The 26,077-nt window shown below is 40.8% G+C and overlaps 1 protein-coding gene across 2 annotated transcripts; it reads right to left on the reverse strand.

Annotated features, from left to right (window-relative positions):
• Window positions 1–546: 546 nt before the first annotated feature.
• Window positions 547–13,231, reverse strand: LOC121286698 (iron-sulfur cluster assembly 1 homolog, mitochondrial-like). 2 transcript variants are annotated; one of them, XM_041203677.1, is made up of 4 exons: window positions 13,019–13,231; window positions 6,465–6,518; window positions 3,729–3,834; window positions 547–1,718 (listed from the first exon to the last, which is right to left on the reverse strand). In XM_041203677.1, exons 1-4 carry the CDS (start codon window positions 13,136–13,138, stop codon window positions 1,570–1,572), a joined length of 429 nt encoding a protein of 142 aa, XP_041059611.1. In that variant the 5' UTR covers window positions 13,139–13,231; the 3' UTR covers window positions 547–1,569. The 2 variants fall into 2 exon arrangements, with proteins under 2 accessions (XP_041059611.1, XP_041059612.1); XM_041203678.1 differs by having other exon boundaries at window positions 13,082–13,230.
• Window positions 13,232–26,077: the final 12,846 nt, after the last annotated feature.

Raw genomic sequence — 26,077 nt, forward strand, 5'->3', positions numbered from 1 at the left:
TCAGTGCACAAATGCTTCACTTATTTGAGTTACGCAGACCAAGAAAGTCCCAACTTCAATTTCCACATTTGTATGGAGTTGATTGCTGGAGCAGCAGTTGGCAGATTATGTTCCGTGACTTACGTAGGGAAGTGCCCAAAATATCCCGCAATCTGTGATCAGATGAGTAACCTGATTTATTTTGGTCGTCAACGTTTCTAAACAAACACCGATTGGCAGAAAAGGATCATATCTTTATCTGAGAACATTCAGTTGGATTTTGTAATTACATTTTATTGCTTTTGTTTGGGTGTTATCCAAGGTCTGCTATAGGCATACATAGGCTGCTTCATTATTTTATTGAGGAACAGGGGAGAAAGAGGAATTGGTCAAGGTTAAATCACCTCATTAATCCAAAAGACCAACATATTAATCTAGCAGGCTGACATCTCAACCCACTTATCTTTATATTTTCATTTGATGTCTTAGCCCCACCAGAATGCTGTTCCCTTCCTTGCACCCAAATTATTGATTTCAATTCTAATTTCGTACATAAAATTGAAAGAATGAGGCAAAGAAACTTTGTTTAATTTCCAATCTCATTTTCTCTTGCTAGAGTACAGATGCACATCATAAGAATATACTTTAGGGTGCTATCTTGGAAACTGCTAACACATACAGCAAATTAATTTCAAACTTGTATCTTCTTGCAAGTCCAAGTAAATGCCTGAAATTTTAAATTACAAGAATGTGGGATTAACTTTAGTCATTCTTTTAGCATGCTGATTAATTAGCACATTTGTGAAAATGCATTAAACAATTAGCCATTTGTTATGGAAACAAGTCATCCACCAAGAATACACACTTATATCCACAAGTCAGTAAATTGCCAGAATACAGTTAAGTCTCAATTTATTTGCTGATTCAGGCAAGTCTGAAAATTAACACATTCATACCTTGACTTGAGTCTGGGCATATGGCTTCAGTTAAAAATTTTAACCCAATGAGAAAAGTTTATAACTGTCCAACTGTGAATTAAGGGAGGATTCACCTACCACCTAATTTACAACTATAATGCATGTTTTATTTAAAGTTTGACCAATTAGCCCACTTCCACCATCCGTAAGAATGTTAAATCCTAGAAGTCGAAGTTTTATACACATTACCACCACCAAAGAACTGTGCGTGATTCAGCAAGGTAATAGTATTAAATGTTTATACAAAAGGACAGGATTGGGAAAAATTTGAGTTGATAACTTTTTTTCCCTGCAGGTATATAAATTGAATACCCACAGTATAAGATTCTAACTACAAGTTTCATGAATATACAAAAGACAATTCTATACTAGTCTTCGAAAGGGCTTTAAGTATTGATGCAGACATAGGTGACAAGCTGCAACTAAGCGACGGATTTAAATATCACAGGTTTTAAGTTCCCTTTGGTGTTCTCAGACATTGTTTTCCTCTCTAGGAATCCATGTACAGTATATTTAAATGAGTTTGAGAAAATTTCAAAGCTCATCTATATGGTGACACACTATTTATACCTTTAATTTTATATACATAAACATTTATATTTTTTCTAAATATTTAAATAGTAAAGCTTTCACCACATCCACATGTTCCTTTAATATTTGGGTTATTGAAAACAAATTCACTGGAAACTTTTGTTTCAATAAAATCCATCTCTGTTCCTAGCAGAGTTAACTGTGCCTTCTGATCAATGAACACACGTACACCTGAAAAGGAAATAAAACAATGAATGGAATGAATAATAGTGAGGGATAAAACAGTTTTAAAATATTCATTAATTGAATTGTCAAAAGCTCACAGCTGACAATCACACAGTAAGCATATGCCAAAATCAAAATATAAAGATCTTGAGGTCTCTATCAGCTGTGGCTCAGTTGGTAGCACTTTTGGCTCTAAACTTGAGGTCATCTAATCACGCATTACTCCTGTGTTTGCTGACCTACAGTTGCCCCTGGTCAGACAACATATTTTAGGATTAGAAAATAATGATTTTTTTTCATGTTCTTGACATGTCTTTGTCATTTATTACAGTACCATAACCTTCCAAGATATCAGTGCTCATCTAATGCTGGGCTCTTAAGAATTCCCAATTTTAATTACTTCACCATTGGGGCCGTGCCTTCAGTTGATTAGGCTCTAGGCCCTGGAATTCCTCCTCTGAACACCTCTGCAGATCTACTTCCCTTTCCTTTAAGAGGCTCCTTAAAACCCCTGTCTTTGACCAAGCTTTTAGCCATTTGCCGAAAGTTCACCTTATGTAGCTAAGTGTCAAATTTTGCTTTATAACTCTCCTATGAAGTGCTTTTTAATTACTTCAAAAACACTTATATAAATACAAGTTGTTGAATTAAAAGGTTGTGGGTTTAAGTTCCACTCTACAGACTTGAACACAAAAATCCATCCTAGCACTCCAGTGCACTACCTTGGTGCCAGCTGTTAGAACAGACATTAAACCGAAGACCCATCAGATGCAAAAGATTCCATGGCACTATTTTGTAGAAGAGCTGAGGAATTATCTCCAGTGTCCTGACCACTATTTATCCCTCAATCTCAGTCCCTCACAAAAAAATGATTATCTGATTATTATCACATTGCTGCTTACAGGAGCGTGCTATGGACAAACTGGCTGCTGCTGTGTTCCCCACATTACAACAGTGACTACACTTAAAGTACTTTAGAACATCCTGAATGATACTATATAAATGCAAGACTTCCTTTATTCCAATATCTTATTTTGGAAAGCAAAATTCTACATTTCTTGTATTATATGATCGTAGACACAAGGGCCTCCATCCCAAACACACCCCAACATCAGTTAGGTCTCACTTTCTGAAGATAATTCACTACCACAAGCGAGTCCTGGCAGCAATCACTTGTCCCATACCGTTGGCCTGGGAATGAAGAACAAATGAGACTCTAAAGCTAAAATACATAGGGCAGCATTTTGCCCTCGGATGGCATGCGGGCCCCACCAGCTCGGTGATGGGCGGACAGTCGACCCCCACCACCGAAACGGGGCCCGCTGCCATTTTGAGTGGGCGGGCCAATTAAGGCCCGCCCAGCAGCCTGCCTGACAGCGCTTCCTGTTCCGGAGGGGGAGGGAATCCCCAACTGTCAAAGACGCACTGCTCCCTGAGGCAAAGTCCTGTCTCAGAGAGATTCGTGAGAGGTAAGTAAACTCTAAAAATACAAAAATATTAAAATTATTAACGTGTCCCTCTCACGTGACAACGTCACACGAGATGGGACATGTTAATGATAAACACTAAAAATTTATTACATTTTTTAAAAAACGGACATGAAACTTCAGCCCGCCAGTGGATGAAGTTTCATGAATAATCTGGAGCCCGCTGGGGCTCCTGGCCTGCCCACCAGCCTTAAGCTTGGACGGGCAGGTCTTTATCTTAGCTAGCCTGTCAATGGCCTCAATTGGACATTGACAGGTCGGTGGGCGGACAACTGATTTCGCTGTCCGCCCGCCTTCCTAAAAATTTAAAGAGACCGGGATGACGTTGGGGATTCCTCTCGACATCATCCCACATCATTTCCCCCTTGGCGAGCTGGCTCCACCCCCAAATCACCGAGGGGAAAATCCTGGCCATAAAGTGAAAGAAAAGTATACTCTCAGCAAACTGGGATTTTTTTTAGTTTAGATTAAACATATGGAATGCTTGACAACCGTTCACCATGAGTTAGAGACTTCCAACATTCCATACCATCCTGATTAACTTCTTCATCAAACTTCCCCTTCCCTGTTGCGTAATCTATCACATATGAGAGACCACTGCAGCCACGAGTGCGGACTCCAACTTTCAAGCCAACCTGAAGAACAAAAAAAGACAACTGTCTAGGAAGTATCAAAGCAAACTGCATTAAAGCAGGATCAATGCAGCTTCAATACATACACTTACAGAGTAACTCCTGGAATAAAACTGGGAGGACACTCCCTTAACTGTACACTCTATGTGAAGATGTTAAATGTGTCTGATTATCTTGCCTTTCAAGTCACTCGCCCCACAGAGTTTGTGGTTGATCAAACAATTTATTCGGATTCAATTAGTCAATAGTCCTTAGAACCTTGATCTCAATATAACCCACAGTTTCTCCAGGATCATAGGAAAAAAAATCAATTTGTACTTAAATCATTGCAATTAGTTAAATTTAAAAGTTTAAATTCTATAGATTTTGATAATATATTTAAGTGTTTCAACTGTACATACAATGCCCACCAGTTAAAGCATCCACCTTTAAAATTAGCAGTCTCATATTGGCCAGAAGGCGATAACAATTATCTTTTTGCATTATTTTCAATTTCAAAGTTTCCAGTTATAGAGTCTTAAGTGCTCCATTTATTTCAGGTACGAAGGGAAATCATAACTCCCGACTTCACACCTTGTTAAGGTTGCACTGAATACAAGAACAAATGTAAATAGCAAAATACTGTGGATACTGGAAATTTGAAATTATCAAAGAAGGTACTTGAAGAGCTTAGCAGGTCTGGCAGCATTTGTGAAGAGAGAAATAGAGTTAATGTTTTGAGTCTAATATGACTTCTTCAGAATATGATGAGGAGGAGTCATAATGGACTTGAAAAGTTAACTCTGTTTCTCTTTTCACAGATGCTGCCGGACCTGCTGAGTTCTTCTAGCACTTTCTATTTTTATATAAGTAAATAATACCTTGTCAACTTTTTGTGTACTTAAGCACTTTTAATTCCCTCTAAGCAGTATGGAGGTTATGGCTTGTTCTAAGTCTGACTGTAGTTTAAATAAAGTGGCAAATCAGAGTGGAGCTGGAAACAGCTGGGTAAAAGGAATATTCTTGTTATGTAGTGGGGTATTGTACTCGCGCTACCATGTTATAGTGGCTGCTGCACATTGCAGGCAAATTCTGTTTGCATGAACTTGATTAACAGTAGGGACTGTAATGACAAGCTCCAGAGCACTGAGGAGGCTCCTTGTCAATATACCAGGGCTACAGGGGCCTATGACTCCAATGCAACTTTTATTTGCTCTAACTCTTATTAATTAAAGGAGTTACAGATTCTGACACTAATTTTTTGTTCAGATAATAAGTATTACAATATCAGAGAGAGTGGCTCTAGAGTCACTCTGTCCAATAGTAGATGAAGCTAAACTAACATATATATTGATATAAAAACAAAAAACTGCAGATGCTGGAAATCCAAAACAAAAACAATTACCTGGAAAAACTCAGCAGGTCTGGCAGCATCAGCGGAGAAGAAAAGAATTGACATTTCCAGTTCTCATGACCCTTCAACAGAACTGATTGAATATTAGAAGAGGGGTGAAATATAAGCTGGTTTCAGGTGGTGGTGTGTGTGTGTGTGTGTGTGTGTGTGTGTGTGTGTGTGTGTGTGTGTGTGTGTGTGTGTGTGTGTGTGTGTGTGTGTGTGTGTGTGTGTGTGTGTGTGTGTGTGTGTGTGTGTGTGTGTGTGTGTGTGTGTGTGTGTGTGTGTGTGTGTGTGTGTGTGTGTGGGGGGGGGGGGGGGGGGAAGAGAGAGAGAGAGAGAGAGAAGTGAAGTAAGTGGGGTGGGGTGGTGTGGTTGTAGGGACAAGCAAGCAGTGATAGGAGCAGATAATCAAAATCTGCTCCTATCACTGCTTGCTTGTCCCTACAACCACACCACCCCCCCAACTTCTCTTCCCCCACCCCCTCCCCCCCACCTAAACCAGCTTATATTTCACCCCTCTTCTAACATTCAATCAGTTCTGTTGAAGGGTCATGAGGACTCGAAACGTCAACTCTTTTCTTTTCTGCCGATGCTGCCAGACCTGCTGAGTTTTTCCAAGTAATTCTGTTTTTGTTTAACATATATACTGGTATCTGTACAATCATAAATTTACATAGCCTGGATTGATAACTCCCAATTCCAAAAAGGCAGATAACTGATTCTGAGTACTGTGGCTCAGATGAATAAATAAAAAAAAAGAACTGGATATCATAATGGGTTAGATGCTGTTCTTTCACCTCTGGGACACAGGCTTTAAAACAACTCAAGGCGAGGTTACTCTAAAAGCAAATGAAAAAAGTCAGTTTCAATCTAGTTTCTGATGGACTGGAAATGATGGACCAAAATTATCAGTAAAGTTGTAGTCTTACTCAGGGATGGTAGGAGTACCTGGCATGAGAAACATAAGATTCACTTTTATAACAGGGGGTGCTCCTCCACAGCTCGGCAAAAACCATTGCCTTTTATTTGATTTATACTATACCTGACTAGAAAATGCTGAATACCATCTAACCTTGGGTGCTACAAAAGGGTTAAACTCTCATCACTGACAGTCTCACTTAAACAAGCATAAAATTCATCCCTTCCCCACAGAAAGTTACAATTACGATCGCCATTCACCACTTAATTAACAGACCAGGTCAGTCTTTCTGTTCAAGGCTTACAATCTTATTTCTTTTAAAAGTGCAGTTTTACATACACATTCTGGTCTGTGTTGCAGAAGACTTTTAATTCTGTTGACAGCAGATGAAGTCTGAAAATAAAAAACAATGTACATAATTAAGAAAATAAAAGAACTGCCATAAATAACAAATATAAATAGATTTGAGGACACGAACAAAAATTGCTGGAAAAACTCAGGTCTGACAGCGTCTGTGGAGAGAAAGACAGTTAACGTTTCGAGTCCATATGACTCTTCTTCAGAAATTCTGACAGTCTCATTTAAATAAGCATAAAATTCACCCCTTCAGAAGTTCTGAAGAAGAGTCATACGGACTCAAAATGTTAACTCTGTCTTTCTCTCCACAGATGCTGTCAGACCTGCTGAGTTTTTCCAGCAATTTGTTTTTGTTTCAGATTTCCAGCATACACAGTATTTTGCTTTTAGATTTGAGGACAAACTAGTTGACTGCTGGTACTAAGAAAGTGCTGAATTGTCAGAGATGCTATGGTTCAGAAGAGAGGCTAAACCAATGCTTCCGTTGTCTGTTCCAGAAGAATATTAAAGATTCCACTGCATTACTCCTGTCAAACAACATCAATCAGAAGTTAACTGATTATTCATCTCATTTTCCATTTTGGGCCATATCTGCTCAAAATGGCCACTATATTTACAAAAAATAGAAACAGCGACTGCATTGCAAAACGTGATCCTTTGTATGAACTGCTTGAAATATTTTCATCTGATAAGACAATATGAATGCAATATTATTTAACAGTACCTCAAAGGAGCTGTTGTGGTACCAACTAATATTCCAGCCATTGTTCGTGGGTAATTTGATGCAAGGTTGCGACTTTTAACTATGGATGCAGACCCAATGTATAACCTGATCTATTAATCAGAGGATATGGGTTAAGTAGCTTGTAAATTTCTGGCTGTATGTCACAAGTGGCCAGCACGAACCAATTATCTTACTCTCTGGCTTTAAAGAGAAGTTTTCCATCTATGATAGTGCAATGGGCCTGTGCTAGATGCAAGACATATTTTATGACTTGTAGATATTTTGTGATATTGCTCATGGTCAGTCAAGAGGTTCTCTAATCACAGGGCATTATCCAATATATTACCAGGAACACTGATGTGGAAAAACAACAGGACAGGGATCTTGAGATGCTGAGAAGCCTTTTCCCCTGACTAGAAATTCTAGAACTAGGGGTCATAGAGTCAGGATAAAAGGTTGGCAATTCAGGACTGAGACCTGGAGAAATTTGTTCACTCAGTGGTTTGTGAATTGTTGTCATTCTCTAACCCAGAAGGTTGTGGAGATTCAGTCAATGAATATATTCAAGAAAGAGATGGATAGATTTTTAGCACTAAGGCAACCAAGGGAAATAGGGATAGGGCAGGAAAGTGGAGCTGATGTACAAGTTCAGCCATGATCATAATGAATGGCAGACCAGGCCTGATGAACTGTATGTCCTACTCCTGCTCCCATTTCTTACACTCTTATGCAGAGGCACACTTGGGAGCTATCAGGATCTGGGAACACTGGAGACAGCTGTAGGATCAGCTAATAATGGATATGTGATCTAGAGGTTCGTGTTTACTAAGAAGGGGTGATGGCATGCAGGTGTAGAGCAGAAAAAGTCTAATGAGGGAGACTCTGGGTTCAGTAGGACTTGGAATGCAGTTTTGAAGCATTGGGGATTGCTGGGATCCGACAGCATTGGTGGGAGCAAAATCTAACATTTGTGGGGGAGAGGACCCAGGTGAATTAGCTCCATTCAAATCATCTGAACCAAATCCAAAATCATTACAATCACTGCAAATGCAATATTTTCTAATGCACTATATATTAAAAAAAACTCTCAAATGTTGAGGGGTAGGAGTTAAAATGACAGGCAGGACTCAAAGTACACATTATTTAAGAATTGCTGACTTAATATTAGCTATATTAGGGTCATGGTGAAGTTACAAGACTGAGGGCAGAGTCACCAATAACTGGGCCTTAATATTAGAGAATATTAATCTGATGGTGATGTTGTGTGAAAGACTGAACATGTACAAGTACGAACATACAAACATACGAAATAGGAGCAGTAGGCGGCCATTTGGCCCCTCAGGCCTGTTCCACCATTCAATAAGATCATGGCTGATCTGTTTCTGTTTCAAATTCCACATTCCCATCTAACCCCAATAACCCTTGATCCATTGCCAAACAAGAATCTTATCTACCTCTGCCTTAAAAATATTCAAGACCCTGCCTCCACTGCTTTCCGAGGCAGGGAATTCCAAAAGTCGCACAGTCCTCTGAAATTTCTCCTAATCTCTGTCCTAGAAGGGCAACCCCTAATTTTAAAACAGTGCCCCTTTGTTCTGGACTCACCCACAAGAGGAAACATCCTTTCCATATCCACCTTGTCAATACCATTCAGAATCTTATAATGTTCAATCAAGTCACCCCTCACTCTTCTAAATTCCAGTGGAAACAAGCCCAGTCTGTCTAACCTTCCCTCATAAGACAATCCGTTCATTCCAGGTAGCAATCTAGTAAACCTCCTCTGAACTGCCTCCAATGCATTTACATCCTTCCTTAAATAAGGAGACAAAAACTGCACACAGTATTCAAGATGTGGTCTCACCAATGCCTTGTTTTAACTGAAGCATAACATCCTTACTTTTATGTTTAATTCCTCTCATAATAAAGGTTAGCATTTCATAACCTTCTTAATTACTTGCTGTACCTGCATACTAACCTTTTGTGACTCATGCACTAGAACACCTAGATCCCTCTGCAGCTTAGAATTCTGCAGCTGTTCTCTCTTTAAGTAATACTCTGCTTTTTTATTCTTCCTGCCAAAATGTACTACTTCACATTTTCCCACATTATACGTCAACTGCCAGATTTTTGCCCACTCACTCGACCTATCCATAACCATCTGCCACCTCATGTCGTCTTGACAACATACTTTCCTACCTATCTTTGTGTAATCTGCAAATTTAGCTACCATGCCTTCACTCCTCTCACCTAAATCATTGGTATAAATTGTAAAAATTAAGGTCCCAGCACAGACCCCTGTGGGACACCTTCTGTCACATCCTGGCAATCAGAAAAAGATCCATTTTTGCATATGTTCTGTTTTCTGCCAACCAGCCAATCTTCTATCTATGTAAATATGTTACCCCTTCCATCACTGTTATGATAGGCAGGTGGTATTTGCCAGGCTGATCCACACGGGAAACTTGACCATGCTATCACAATGATTTTGCAATTTGTATTTATTACAAGAAGGCTTATGCACTGAAGTTAGAAATAATGAGTCTACTACCATCTTTAGAGATTTTAAAGATTAAATTAAAAGATTTAATAACAATGTTACAATCCCAGCTGAGGTTACCCCTGGACTAGCCTGATCCCAGAGTGGAACCCAGCTTGATAGATCTTAACTTTTGTTTGTTTAGATGCATGGAGGTTAGCTACTGAACAGAGGCACAAGGGGTCAGATGATGAACTTATAACAAAAGAATAAAACATTTATTCAACAAGAAAAGATTAACTATATAACACTACTCCTTCACCACAACTATATCTTTACAAGTTACAAAAGCTATCGTATAGTCTAATGTACACAGTAAGTACACAGTCAATGTAAAGCCATGCCACCCTGTGGTCAGACACATCACACTCTGAAACCAAGTGACAGATGCCACCTCAACCAGGTGCTATCGATCTCTCAACTCCCCCCAGACCCTTGTCACTCTGTGGACCAACCAGTCTCACTGAATTCCGTCCTTTACATGAGGGTTTCCAATCTCCACTCTCCAAGACCTCGCCTTGGAATCTTCTCCTAAACCAATGCATTCTCTCAGATGCCTTCTGCAAGGGTTCACCTCCAGGGTTTTAAACTCCCCTTCTGAAGCTCCTCTTCCCTGGGTCACCACATGCATTCAAACTGTCTTCCATACACTCTGTCTCACCCAACTCGCCATCGACAGTGCACCACTGCTTCACATGCCCATAGCAAAAGGTTACAGACCTTCAATTGTCTCTTTGGACCTTCTTGCCTCTTGCAAGCTGTTCTTGCTTTAAATCTGCTTTCTGCAGCTTTTGTCTCTTTACATCTGAAGCTTGGAGCCTTTCTCTCTGCCCCTCACTCTTAAGTTCACTTAATAGGACCTTTTCCCAGGTTCCTGTCCTTCCTTTGACTAGAAGGTCTTCTTTAGCTTTTCTACTCCCTTAGATTTTTGGGGTTTTTCTTTAGCTTGGAACTGGCTATCTGTCCCCCTTGCTCCAGATTCTCCACGCAGTAACTTTCAGAACCAACTGCATTCAAACAGCTTCTAAAACAACTGCTGTTTCTCTTCTCGTGTGTGTGTCTGTGTGAGAAGCCTACCTCTCTAGGCCCCTGTTGCTAGGCAACAATCCAATCCTTCTACCCTTGTTATGGTTATCTTCTCTTTAGGGGTCATAAAACTCCTTATTAGAAATGCAAGCACCTTTTTAAAGTGAAACTAAAACTTCTTTTGACATTTCTTAACACACAGATACAGAAATACAAATCAAACTTAAATTTTAAAGCTAAAACTCATTCCTAACACCCACAAATACCAATATAACTTACTTAAACTATCTCTATTTCCCAACACAAAAGAAGAAAAACTTAAAACACACACAAGATTACTTACACAGATGTAATAGTTTCCAAAATTCCCACTTAACCAGTCTCCAAACTACACACCCCCTTTAAGGCAGCAGTCCAAATAGATTCCAAATTTATAGTCATCCAGCAATATTACCACAAGCACCCAATGGACAATGGACTTCCAAAGGCTTTTAACACAACTTTGGCTATTGGAGCAGCAAACTTCTGCAGGGTGGTTAGAGGCTATTTCCCCAAGTCTATTTCACACAGTCACCTTTCGAGATCTTACATGGCCACACCTCACACAGTCTTTCATCCTTCTTTCAATATATTTCTCTTTTTTTGATCTGTAAATCCCATTTTTTCAACTTGTCTTTAGAAGTTACTTCTCCTAGAATACAAAAATCTTTCATATTATCATTATGGCCAGCACTTTTGGGGGAAAAAATCAACGTAATAACCTTGCCTTACTTAGTTTGCCAGTTGTAAACTTTTTCCATGTCACTCTGAAAATCAAACACTTCTCCACTTATCAAAACATGAAAATTTAATTCACACCCATTTCTGCTGAAACCTCACCTTAGCTTACTCATCTCCATTTCAAATGCCTGTTTTGCACCTCACTTCTTTGGTAATTTAAACTTTTCAGTCTAACCATCTCTAGTTTAATTAAATTAGCCACACACATAGAACCACATACACACACGCACACAAACCTGCTTTAAAGTATCCCATAATAATATTAGGAAATATATGGTAGTTCCTTGACACCATGAGCTTTTATTTTCTGCAATAACCTTTGATGTGACACCTTATCAAATGCCTCTGGAAATCCAAGTACAGCACATCTTCAGGCTCCCTTTTATCCTCAGCGCACATTACTCCTTCAAAGAACTCCAATAATTGGGTAAACAAGATTTCCTTTTCACAGAACCATGCTGACTCTTCCTGATTACCTTGAGTTTCTTTAATTGCACAGCTATAATCTCCTTACTGATCAATTCTAACACCTTCCCCAAGACAGATGTCAGGCTAACTGGCCTGCAGTTTCTTGTTTTCTGCATCCCTCTCTTCTTGCATAGAGGGGTTATATTTGCTATTGTCCAAACTGATGGAACCTTTCCAGAATTGAGCAAAGTATTGTACCATTCTATACTAAAACGATCAGTTAGACAGGCTTTGTTATATAAATTTTAGAGTCTCACAGGCAGTACTCTCAAACCTGAAGGAAATTAACAAAAAATTAACTCTTATAAAACAGGTGCAAGAATAATTTATTAGTTATAAAAACAAAATACTGAAGATACTAGAAATCTGAAACAAAAACAGAAAATGAGGGAAATGTTCAGCTCAATGACCTTTCAAAAGGTCATTGACCTGAAACATTGGGCCCAATTTTAACAATGTAAGTGGCTTAAAGTGAATTAAATTCACAGATTGACTTTGTTTCCCTTTCCATAGATACTACCTGACCTGATTATCCGCATTTTTGTTTTTATTCCATTTATTAATTTGTTTTTTATGCTCAAGTACAATTTGTCTCTCCAGATAATTATGTAATTCTCTTTCGAAGGCTGTGATTGAATCTGTCTCCACCACACACAGGCAGTGGATTCCAGATCCCACCCCACTTACTGCATAAAAAAGATTTTCCTCAGGTTGCTGTTGCTTCTTTTGCCAATCACTTTAAATGTGTGTCCTCTGAATCCTTTCGCCAATGGGAACAGTTCCTCCCTATCTACTCTGTCCAGACCCCTCGAACACCTCTATCAAATATCTCCTTACTCCTCTCGAAGGAGAACAGCGTTTCCAATCGATCCACCGTTAATGTGGATACGTTGACAGTCCAAAGACAGAGAGTGGGCCGTGGAAACATTGGAAACTTCCATAATTCAGCACAGATTTTTGACCGCAGACTCTCCCCGAGGAGTAGCCCCCACCACCTCATACCAACAGCAGGGCAGCTCTAGCCGGTACCCTCAGCCTCCGATCTCCGGCCGCTCTGACACTTGCCCTCACCGCCATCGCCATCTTACTTCCTCGGCCACTTTCAGCAAAGCGGCCTCTCATTGACCCACTTCAGACCAATCACAGCGCGACCTGTTGTGTTAGGGCAACGAGGCGGCGATGGAGGGCCCTCATACCAAGTGCCCGTCAACAAAGTCAAACTTTGCGGCCACGCCTTTGCACTTAATTTCTTTTCATTTGGATTGGAGGGAGCTCCTCTCCTTTCTGCCAAGTGTTTATGGGGCTCAGTTGCTGCTGAGACGCCCGAATCCAGGTTTTCCTCCTCAGCCACTAGCCGGTTTTAAACGCCCTAAAAACCAACAACTTGGAGATTAGTAGCTCCTTTAACTCAGAAAATATTCTGAGGTAGTTTACGGGGTCAGTGGGCGAGGGCGTTAGGATGCAAAAGTTAATCAAAAACTTGATTGGTAAATTAAATTTGGGGGAGGATTTTACAGGTAGAGAAGTGTTTTTCGAGGATGCATTCAGATATTTTAAAACGTCAAACCAGTACTTTTGCACCTGGCGATGCAGCAATAAGGTTTCTATTGCATTTTGATCAGTAGTAAACAAATCTTCAGAACTCAAGATTCTATCACCCTCCCTCCACCAACCTTTTTTCCCCCCTATCTGTGCTCCTCTAATTCTGTTTTCTTGTGCATTCTCATTCTGCATTCTTGGTCCATCTTTGATGGCTGTTCCTTCAGCTGGCCCCAAGTAATGGCATTCCCTCCCTGCACCCCAATTCATCACTTTCCTTCTTTAAGACACTTCTTAAAACCTACTTCTTTGACCAAGATTTTAGTCACCAGATATAATATCTCCTTATTGGCTCAGTGTCACACTTTGTTTTATGATGCTCCTGTGAAATTCCTTTGGACATTTCATTACCTTAAAGGTGCCATATATGTATAAATTATTGTCCCATAAGCGAACATGTATCCCTCACGATCCAAAGTTTACTGTCGCTACCCAATATCTACAAGTTCAATAACATAACTCATGGCATAACAATGAGACCCCCTTGTTGCATGAGCAGAAGATTGTGATCCTCACGCAAGCCATTGCATATGCCTCTCCAACTACTGAGAAACAGTGTCACTTTAGTGAGACAAAACCAGGTATTATTACTTTTAAATTTATTCTTTCATAGGATGTACGTTTCACTGGCAAGGCCAGACCTTATTGCCCATCCCTAATTGCCCTTGAACTCTGCTAGGCCATTTCAGAGGGCAGTTAAGAGTCACATGTAGGCTAGGCTGTTAAGGGTGACAGATTTCCTTCCCTAAAAGCTACTAGTGAACCAAATGGGTTTTATGATGATTTTATAACAATCGATGATAGTTTCATATTCACCGTTACTGAGACTAGCTTTCAATTCCAGAGTTATTAATTGAATTTAAATTCCACCAACTTCTGTGATAGGATTTGAACTCATGTCCCCAGATTATTCGCTGAGACCTCTGGATTTCTAGGCCAGTGACATTACCACAACACTACCGTCTCCCTAGTCTGGTTAGTTAACCTTTGTCAGTTCTCATTTCTTTCATCTTTGATAGAAACTGCATTGTGGATGAACTGTTTTAGAGCCAGTAAGCAAAATCACAGAGTAACAGTTACAACAAATATCAATTTAATATAACTTAACTTCAGTCCTCCTCATAAATAAGAACATTAGTAAAAATTTGCCACACTATATTCATGGCTAAACAACATTGACCTGGACAGCCATTTTTCTTTAAGCTTCATCAACTTTCTAAACTTATGGCAGCTTTCTTCTTAAAGGAGATTGCAACATTTGGCAGCCTTTATTGGAAATGACACTGAATGTGTGTTCCATCCTTTTACACCTAGTATCTACAGGAAAGGGAGAGCACAATCTCCAATCCCTACCCCTTCCAGGAGTTTGTTGGTAGAATTGCTAATGAAACTAGTTGCCACCCCTCTGGTTCAAGACCTGGCCAACCACTTCATGCTGTGTGTCCATGATTTTGGTTCCTTGCAAACTCTAATCTAAAAGCAAACTGGAAGTTATGTGTGACAATTTCAGATCAGGCCTGTATTAAAAACAAATGTTATTCACTACGCAACTCAGATTCATACAAGAAACACAGGTTATTCACTTCATGCAGTTCAGGACATTACGAGATATGCAGGTTGAGTTTATGCAGCTTCAGCACAAATCATGCTGTAGATGATCATGATATAAGAGTGAACACACTTTAGTGTAAAATCCTTTCAGCATCTTCCAATTGCGCTATCTTACAGAGCAATTTTAAGTTTGTTTTTTGAAATTATGTGTTTTTATTCTGTGAAAACACTGGCAAACATGTCATTTATCAAACTCTAAAATTGAAGTGCACTATAGAAGGATCAAGGATGGAATAAAAATTTCAGTTTTGTAAACTATATCAATTTTTCCAGAAATTATCAAGTGGCACATCAGAATGTGTGTGTGTAAATTACAAAGCAGCAGTACACTTGTTGACTCATAGCAATGTCCTAATAATAACTCAATTATAGCTTTCACCTGTGTTTTTTCAGTTTTTTGTCTGTTTTTGAAAATGTAAAGACACATAAGGGCCACGTTTGCTGCACCTCTCGCATTGTGTGCCCATTTTAGAAGCGCAAAGGACAGCTAGTTTGAATACTGACTCATTACTCTGTAAAATTTTGTGCAGCTCCCATTAAAATCAATTTTCCTCCCTGCCTCTGCTTCACCTGTAATTAGGAGCTCCTGAAATAAATCAGCTATTTAAAATAATTAATAAAATAGGTTCATTGATTATCATATACCTTTCCAAAGGAGATAAGGCTGTTTGGGCTAGAGATCCCTAATTCTACAATGCAGTGGAAATTCCTAGAGTACATGGAGTTTTAGATGGCCTCCATAGAGTCCTTTAGAAGAAATGCCCCCTAGATGAACAGGAAAGGCTTTATTGCATTAACATCAAGTTGGTTTGATCATTGGTAAACTGCAATGATAGGGATTTCATCTTTTTCAGATGAGAAACAGTTCAGCAGAAATTGAAAATCACCCCCATGCTTCTTCCTCTTCCCAACTCAGACAGTTTACTAAAGGATGAAAGATAAGTGTTTGTTCTTCATTTGTGAGCCAAAATAGTGAGCAGACTATTGAATCATGGAAGGAACCACCACTGAGTCTAATCCTGTCCTTGCTCAGCACCCACACACACATGCACATTACTTTATTGAATATCTTCAAGTACACTAGTTTTACTTTTTGAATAAATCCAGGGAATCCACACAAACTATTCTTTTATGTTTCCTGCCATACTCTGCTTTGTTAATATTTTTCAAACTCAGTTGGGATAGCTAGAAGCACAAGGAAAGGGCTTTGGGCAAAGTCAATGAAAGCAAAATAAACCAATGCATTCAGAGGATTCGCCGTCCAGCCTCATAGATGAGGTATGGCCACTTGGGCAAGATATAGGATGTCATTTGTTATGCATGAAACCCAAGCACCAGCAAGAGTCAACAGAGACTCATTTATAGTTTATGATGTCATCCAGTTAGATCACCTTCTCTGGTGACTGGTACTCAAACTACTAAAAACTATATACATAAGTACAGTAAAGGTTCAAGCTAGGAGCTGTCTCTATGCTTGCTTCTTTCTACACATGGCTCTGTCCAACACGACACTGAGCCCATGTCCAGGTCATGTGGTCTCTTACATCACTGTGTGGTTAGTCCTGTACTCAGTCCCCTGTTAACCTGTTATGTGCCAGACCCTTATACTACACCTCCCTGCAAGTCTTTATCCAACGTATTTACAAGTTATCCCAGTTTACCCCATGTATTTACATCATTACTACTACCCCATTTCCCCCCTATTAAAGTCTCTGAGTTATAGGTTCAAGTGGTCTAGAGGTGTCATAACCCTTCCATGTCGTGTTCTCACTACTGTTGGAGAAGTGGTAGGCTCTGTCGCAGCAGGTAAACTTTGCTGAATTGGAGATTGTTCTGGCATCTGGGTGTTTTTTCATCCTCTTTTTTTCCATTCTTTTGGCTCTGAGTCACTCTTTGTCATTCCCCAATTGTAGTGATAGATGGCAGTTGGTTTATCCCGCTCTTTACAAGGCAGACAAACTCTGAGCTCATTTCTATAGTGTTTTTTTTCTCTTCTCCCTTCATGCGGCTCCCCATGATGCACGCTGGGATGGAAGATGGCTCTCCCTATTGTGAGGCTGTGACTTGATAGTAAGCTCACCTTTGCGATTGGCTGTGTGGCATGCTGTCGTCAATGGATGGCTGCTTCTTGTTCCAGCATTATTTGTGGCACTGTCATGCTGGCTGGGGATTGCATTGTCTGCTATGTGGTCTCAGGGTTTATCTCTCCAACTGGCTTCAGAGCCAGAGGTTGGGACTCCTCTCGTTGCTTGTTCCTCTCGTGACTATTATGTACTTGAGATGTCATGGTAACCATCTGATTGATTGGCTGGTCTGACCAATGAGGGGCTTCTGGCACCTGTAATGAATGTGGATAAACCTGCTCTGCAAAGGGAGAAGACAATTCAGATCTGAAGTACCAGTTGAGAGAATTTTTCTGGTTGGAGATCTTGAGAATGCAGTTCTATATAATGTACAACAGAGGTTGTCTTACATCTTCTGCCATTTTGAGGAGATTCAGGCATCTCTGCTCAGTAGAGAAAAAGACTGGATATGGAGATGTACATCAGTTTGAAGATTTGTTTGCTGCAATACCTTAGTGGTTCCAGAATCATGCCTATGACTAGAAGATGGATTCCTCTGGGCCCATAAAGTGGTATGTCTGTTGTTCATAGTCAGAGGTCTCTCAGCCATGATGATTTGTCCAGTAGGACCTTAACACTGGCTCCCATGTCTAATTTAAAGTTTGTGAGATGGTCATTAACCGAGATGTCTGCATTCCAGAACAAAAATCCAGGATCTTTGACCTCATCCAAGAAGCATGGCTGTGTGCCCTCTTGGTGTGCTGTTTTGACCTTGTGAATCCTCTTGGGATCTTCTGTGCATTTTTATGTTTTGGCTTTGCACAACTTTGTGAAGTGTCCTATTTGGTTGCATTGAAAGCATTGGGCTGAAATTGCTGGACATGGATCATGCCTCTGGGAGTGCTTCGCTGGCATGGTCGCTGCACTGTTCGGTTAGGGTATTGCTTTCCTTGGCCTGGAGTGTCTCTGTTTCTATGTTGTTTCATTAACTGGACAGTTTGCTTTCTCCCCTTAATATAGATCTCAGACTGCCTGATGACCTGGCTGGCTTTCTCAAGGATTAGATCTTCCTTCACTTGAAGCATGTCTGAGAGTTCGTTGCCCGCCACTCCTACAACTATTCTGTCCCTGATTAGCTCAGGTTTCAGGTCTCCATAATCACAGCCTTCAGCTGGAGTTGACAGGTTCTCCTGATTGCTGGACACCTTTATTAAATTTAGCCCTTTCAAGGAATTTGTTACTTCTGAAGTTAAAATAAGAGTTGAATGATTTTAAAACTTCCTCAAATTTTGAAAATGATTTATTGATTCCTTGTCTAGCTATTATATAATGGGCTATTGAGCATATAAATAAAGCAATATGTTAACTTGTTCAGCTTCTGTCTTTTAATCCAGACCTGAAGCAATCTTGTATCCAAGGAATATCTTTCTCCAATTTGTGATTAATCTGGGCTTTGGATAAGGCCAAATTGATCTGGAAGAGTGGATTTCCGATCCACAGCTAAAATTTTTAAGTTGCACGTTCAGCTTTGAGGTTTCCGAAAATCCAAGATGGCACCACCGTATACTTCTTCACAAAAGGAGTTTCCGCGCTTGCTGGTTTTGGTGGGCTCCCACAGTAATGGCATTCGCGATCTCAGCATTTAAATTTTTTCAACAATGTCTGCTTGGATCCACTGGTTAGAGTCTTCTTTGCTCAATGTTCTTGGGTCTTGGAAGCATTGAATCCCAGTTTTTGCTAATTGTTTAAAGCTGCCTACTTAGTTGTGATTCATTTTTAATTAATTCTTTTTCTTTGTTCAGAGTGAGCTTGGCCACCATGTGATATGGCGCTGACTCTGAATCCAGCTGGCCGCAGTGCTTTCAGAAACAGGCTGCTCTAACTTTTAAAAGATTAAAAATGTTTTAAAACTAGTTCTGGCCAAGAACTTAATCATTTGGCTCTGTAATCTGTGGGTATTCAAACTGGACCTCCATGCGATCTCTAGAGTCCTTAGCTGCACGGTGGAATTATTTGCCTCTGCCCTCTGCTTCCAATTCTGCTATGGAGCTTCTCTCAGGTGATCTCCCTCTGTGTCTTCACTTCAGGTGCTTTTAGTCAGGTCAGAATGCTGCTTTAATTTACAGCTTTTGAATTTCTGCTCCAGCTTCTCTAGGGTTCTGGGTTTTTTCAAGAGCTGCCACCATGTTGTAAGGTGTTGGGTGTAGTTCAGTAGTTCTAAATAAGGTACTCGTAGTCTTAGGTAGTTTAGTAATAAGTATTCATTAACTACTAAAAACTATATACATAGGACAGTAAAGGTCCTGGTTAGGAACTGTCTCCAAGCTAGCTTCTACACACAGCTGTGTCCAAAGCTACACTGAGATCCAGGTGAAGTCATGTGTTCTCTTACATCATGGTGTGGACAGTACTGTACTCAGTCCCATATTTATCCTTTATGTGCCAGGCCCTTATCCTACAATGTCCATGGACCATTTAAGTTTTATACTACATTTCTATTTACATCAGGTCATAAGATCAGACACAAGTATACTTCACACTTTATAATATTGTCCATTTAAAACAAGCAGGAAAGACAAAACACCTTTAAAGAAGTGCTCAGTTTGTAGTTTATTTACTGAGAATATTGCCCTTTGTTGATACCATTTGAAGGTCAGAGTCTGAAGCATTTACCAAGGCGCAGGTCAATAGCAACACCACAATTAGAAAATTCCCTTCAATACAAAGCAGTTCTATCTCCAATCGAGTCATCACAGAAAATTATCAACTCAAACAGTGTGGGAGAAATAAAGTCAACTGAAATTAGCACATTCTGGAAATAATTTTATTCACTTTTTTTCATCACTTTGCTACCTCTAAAGCCAGTCATTATAATGCTTACTGGAGTAAAACTGCACAGAAATGGACATTGTAGACTGTAGGTACTTTGCTACCATTTTGTCATCATGAATGTGAAAGACCCAGGAATACAGTAAATATCAAAAGATGTAAACACCAGCACTTCTGCAATTGTTTGTGAAACAGTCCTTCTCTTCCCTCTTTCTGCATCCTCACTGTCCTGACATCATGTCCTCCTGAACCCTGTTGTAATCCTCCCCACTCTTTATTGTATTTCCGAGTTTTGTGTCATTTTCAAACTTTGAACTTATGCCCTGTGTACCCAAGTCATTGATATATATTCAGAAGAGCAGTGGTCCTAATACTAACTCCTGGGGAATACCACTATATATTTCCCTCCTGAAAAACAACTGTTCACCAATACTCTCTGCTTTCTGTCCCTTAGTCAGTGTCCCTTTAATCTCATGGGCTTCAATTTTTCCAGCAGTTTTATTCCGTATTCCATCAAATGCCTTTTGAAAGTCCATTCACACAAGAGCCACACTCCTCAACAACTCTCCCCACTATTTCATTAAAGAATGCAATTAAGTTAATCAAATATGATTTATCTTAAAAAAATAATGCTTGCTTTCATTTTTGAACTCATACCGTTTCAAGTGCCAATTAATTTCATCCTCGATATTGACTAAATTTCCCCATCATAGTCTGACTGGTCTGTAGTTGCTGGGTTTATCACTTCCCTTTTTTCTGAACAGGGGTGTAACAGTTGCAATCCTCCTGTCCTCTGGCACTACTCTCACATCTATGGGGGAATTGCAAGATTGCGGATAGAGCCCCTACAATTTCAATCCCTACTTCCCTCGGCAATCTAGGATGCATCCTGTCAGGAGCCAGTGACTTTTATATTTTGAGTACTACCAACCTTTAAGTATATTCTCTTTACTGAATTTTATCCTGTCCAATTTCTCTACTTAGTTCCCTCTGCTGTAACTTTGGCAACATCCTCTTTAGTAAAGACTGTAGAAAAGGACTCATTTAGTATCTCACCCATGCCCTCTGTCTCCACAATTAGATCTCCTCTTTGATCCCTAATCAACCCCACTCTTCCTTTGACTACCCTTTTACTACTTATAGGTTTACAAAAGATTTTTGGGTTCTTTATTATATTTCCTGTTAATCTATTCTTATGCGCTCTCTTTGGCCCTCTTATTTCCTTTTTCAGTTTGCCTTTGTACTCTATGCAGCTTGGCTCTACTGAATTATGAACCTGACATTTATCATAGGCCTGCTTTTTCTGTATCATTTTAATTTCAATATCACTAGTCATTCAGGGAACTCTAGCATTTGATGACCTTCCTTTCCCCCTTATGAGAATGTGTCTACTTTGTACCTAACTATCTCCTTTTTGAAGACCTTGATTGTTTTGCCTACTTATTTTTGATTTCAATCCACCGACCACCCCACCCCCCCACCCCAACCACCCCCCTCCCCAAAACTACGAGGCCCTTTTCAGCTCACTGAAGTTAGGCATCCTCCAGTTGAACATATTTACACTTGATTTTTCTTTGCCTTTTTTTCTGTAACTATTCTAAACCTTATGATATTATGATCACTATTCTCCAAATTCTGTCATACTGAAACATGCTCCATTTGCCCCACTTCATTTCCCAGAACTTGCTTCCTCATTGGGCTAGAAACATAGTTACCAAAAAAAGTTCTCTTGTATACATTTCAGGAATTTCCCTCACCCCTGCCTTTGCCCATTAGAGTATCTCCTCAGTCTATATTAGGATAACTAAAGTACCTCAATTTCACAAGATTTCTGCATCTTTCTGAAATATGCCTGAAAATTTGCTCCTCTAAACTATTTCTCACAATTTGGTGGCCTACAGTCAACAACCAGCAGCATTATAGCACCCTTATTGTTCCTTAAGTCTAACCAAATAGATTTGAACCCTCAAGTTTATCTTTACTTTTGCAGTAAAAGCAAAAGGAAAGACGTTGCTATAAAGTGCTTTGGGATATCCCAAGTATATGAAAGGCACATTCACTACATCCTGCTGTCTGCTCACTATACCTGCTACATCATCCCAAAGTTACTCTGCTTCCTGTGCTTACTACATAGCCTACACTAATCACGATCATTATACAGTCCTGCTAACTATGCTGACTAGATGCCCAGAGGTGACTCTGTACACTGCACTCTCCTGCATTATCTGGATTGCTGAAGAAGGAAAAGGAACAGCCAGCACAGGACAGGTCAGGGCCATGCCAGGATAAGGAGCAAAAGTGAGATTTTTTAATTCATTCCCGGGACATGGGCTTCACTGGTTGGGCCAGCATTAATGCCCATCCTTAGTTGCCCTTGAGAAGATGGTGTTGAGCAGCCTTCTTGAACCGGTGCAGTCCATGTGGTGTAGGCACACCCACAGTGCTGTTAAGGGATTTTGACCCAGCAACAGTGAAGGAACAGCAATATATTTCCAAGTCAGGATGGTGAGTGATTTGGAGGGGAACTTCCGGCTGGTGGTGTTCCCATCTATCTGCTGCCCATGTCATTCTAGATGGTAGTGGTCATGGGTTTGGAAGGTGCTGTCTAAGGAGCCTTGGTGAATTCCTGCAGTGCATCTTGTAGATGGTACGCACTGCTGCTATTATGTGTCACTGGTGGAGGGAGTGAATATTTGTGGAAGGGGTGCCAATCAAGCAGGCTGCTTAGTCCTGGACGGTGTCAAGCTTCATAAGTGTTGTGGGAGCTGCACTCATCCAGACAAGTGGAGAGTATTCCATCACACTCCTGACTTGTGCCTTGTAGATGGTAGACAGGCTTTGGGGAAGTCAGGAGAGGAGTTACTTGTCACAGGATTCCTAGCCTCTAACCTGCTCTTGTAGCCACAGTATTTACATGGCTAGTCCAGTTCAGTAACCCCTAGGATGTTGATAGTGGGGGATTCAGTGATGGTAATGCCTTTGAATGTCAAGGGGCGATGGTTAGATTTTCTCTTGTTGGAGATGGTCATTGCCTGGCACTTATGTGGTGCGAATGTTACTTGCCACTTGTCAGCCTAAGCCTGCATACTGGCCAAGTCTTGCTGCATTTGGACATGGAGTGCTTCATTGTCTCAGGAGTCGCGAATGGTGCACAATGTTTAGCAATCATCAGCTAACATCCCCAATTCTGACATTATGATGGAAGGTCATTGATGAAGCAGCTGAAGATGGTTGGGCCTAGAACACTACCCTGAGGAACTCCTGCAGAGATGTCCTGAAACTGAGATGATTGACCTCCAATAACCACAACGAGTGAAGTAACACCTTGATTTTAAAATTCTGATCCTTGTTTTCAAATTCCTCCATGGCCTCATATATATATATTTCTATATATATATAAAAACATAAGTTGATGCTGTAATCACTGATCACTACACCACCTTGTGGCCATTCTGCTCACTATATTATAAGTGTTTGTGTAGTGGTTGGGGAGCAAAAACAGATGTATTTTTGCAAGCATAGAATTTCAATGTACAATTAGTACTCCCATTATATTCTCCCCACATACAAAAATGTTTCTACTTCAGAAACCCCATAATGGGGAGATGGTGGCGTAATGGTATTGTCACTGGACCATTCAGAGATTCAGGATAATGCTCCGGGGACCTGGATTCAAAGCCCAGCACTGCAGATGGTGGAACTTGAATTAAAAGTCTAATGATGACCATTGTTGTTCACTAATGCCCTTTAGGGAAGGAAACTGGTCTGGCCTACATCAACAGGAGGTTTCCTTGCCCATATTTGGCCTGATGCCTGATGCCATGAAACTTCATGGGAACTGGAGTCAATTTGTGACTCTTAAATGGTCTAGCAAGCCAATTGATTGTATCAAACTGCCAAAGAGTCAACAACAACGAATGAAACCACACCGAGCACCCAGGGCATTGACCAAGGCACTGAAAACGACAACAGCAAACCCAAACCTGCAAAGTCCTCCTGGGGACTTGTGCCAAAATTGGGAGGGCTGTCTCAGATAGCCTGAGACAAGCAACAGCCTGACAAAGTCATCCTTCCGGAATCATGCCCCCGGAACAGTGGTATACAGTTGGGAGTTGCACTGGGAGCCCTCAAATTCAACTACAGCTCCCATGAAGTCTCAAGGCATCAGGTCAAACATGGGCAAGGAAACCTCCTGCTGATTACCACACTCCACCAACCTCCAGCTGATGAATCAGTACTCCTTCCCCCGTCCTCAATGATGGTGGAGCCCAAACATCAGAGGAAGCACTGAGGGTGACTTCAGTGTTCATCACCAAGAATGCCTTGGTAGCACCACCACAGGCCAAGTCATAAAGGACATAGCTGTTAGACTGGGTCTGCAGCAGGTGGTGGTGAAATCAACAAGAGGGAAAAACATACCTCAACCTTATCTGCCTGCAGCAGATTCATCTGTCCATGACAGTATCGGTAGGAGTGACCACCTCACAGTCCTTGTGGAAACGAAGTTCTGTCTTCACACTGAAGATACTCTCCATTGTGCTGTGTGGCACTACCACTGCTAAATGGGATAGTTTTCGAACAGATCTAGCAACTCAAGACTGGGCATCCATGAAGCCAATTCAATTCACTCCACATGATATCAAGAGAGCGCTGAAGGCACTAGATACTTCAAAGGCTATGGGCCCTGACAATATTCCAGCATTAGCACAGATGATTTGTGCTCCAGATCTTGCCGCACCCCTAGCCAAGCTGTTCCAGTATAGCTACAACACTGGTATCTACCCAGCAATGTGGAAAATTGCCCAGGTATGTCCTGTACACAAAAGTTTGACAAATCCAACCTGGCCAATTACAGCCCCATCAGTGTGCTCTTGATCATCAGTAACATGATGGAAGGGATCATCAACAGTGCTATCAAGCAGCACTTGCTTAGTGATAACCTGCTCACTGATGCTCAGTTTGGGTCACTCAGCTTCTGACCTCATTACAGCCTTGGTTCAAACATGGACAAAAGAGTTGATCTCCAGTGGCGAGGTGAGAGCAACTACCTTTGACATCAAGGCAGAATTTGACTGAGTGTGGCATCAAGGAGCCCTGGCAAAACTGAAGTCAATGGGAAACGGTGGAAAAAATCTCCTCTGGTTGGAGTCATTTCGAGCACAAAGGAAGATGGTTGTAGTTGTTGAAGGTCAATCATCTCAGTTCCTCAGGAGTTCCTCAGGGTAGTGACCCAGACCCAACTCAGCTGCTTCATCAATGACCTTCCTTCCATCATAAGGTCAGAAATGGGGATGTTTGCTGATGATTGCACAATATTCAGCACCACTCACAACTCCTCAGATACTGAAGCAGTCCATACCCAAATGCAGCAAGACCTGGACAATATCCAGGCTTGGGCTGACAAGTGGCAAGTAACATTCGCACCACATAAGTGCCAGGCAATGACCATCTCCAACAAGAGAGAATATAACCATCGTCCCTGAACATTCAGTGGCATTGCCATCACTTAATTTTCCACTATCAACATCCTGAGGGTTACACTGACCAGAAACTGAATTGGACTAGCCATACAAATACTATGGTTACAAGAATAGGTCAGAGATTAGGAATCCTGCGACGAGTAACTTCTCTCCTGACTCCCCAAAGCCGGTCCACCATCTGCAGAGCACAAGTCAGGATCGTGTGGAAAACTCTCCATTTGCCTGGATGAGTGCAGCTCCCACAACACTCAAGAAGCTTGACACCATCCAGGTCAAAGCAGCCCCCGATTGAATGTTTGTGGAAAGGGTGCCAATCTCACCACCACTGACTAACAGTGGCAGCAGTGTGTACCATCTACAAGATGCACTGCAGCAACTCACCAAAGCTCCTCAGCAGCTTCCAAACCCACGACCACTACGATCTAGGGCAGCAAATACATGGGAACACCATCACCTGGAAGTTTCCCTCCAAGTCACTC

This window comes from Carcharodon carcharias, chromosome 14 (assembly GCF_017639515.1).
Source record: "Carcharodon carcharias isolate sCarCar2 chromosome 14, sCarCar2.pri, whole genome shotgun sequence".
NCBI classification, from domain to species: Eukaryota; Metazoa; Chordata; class Chondrichthyes; order Lamniformes; family Lamnidae; genus Carcharodon; species Carcharodon carcharias.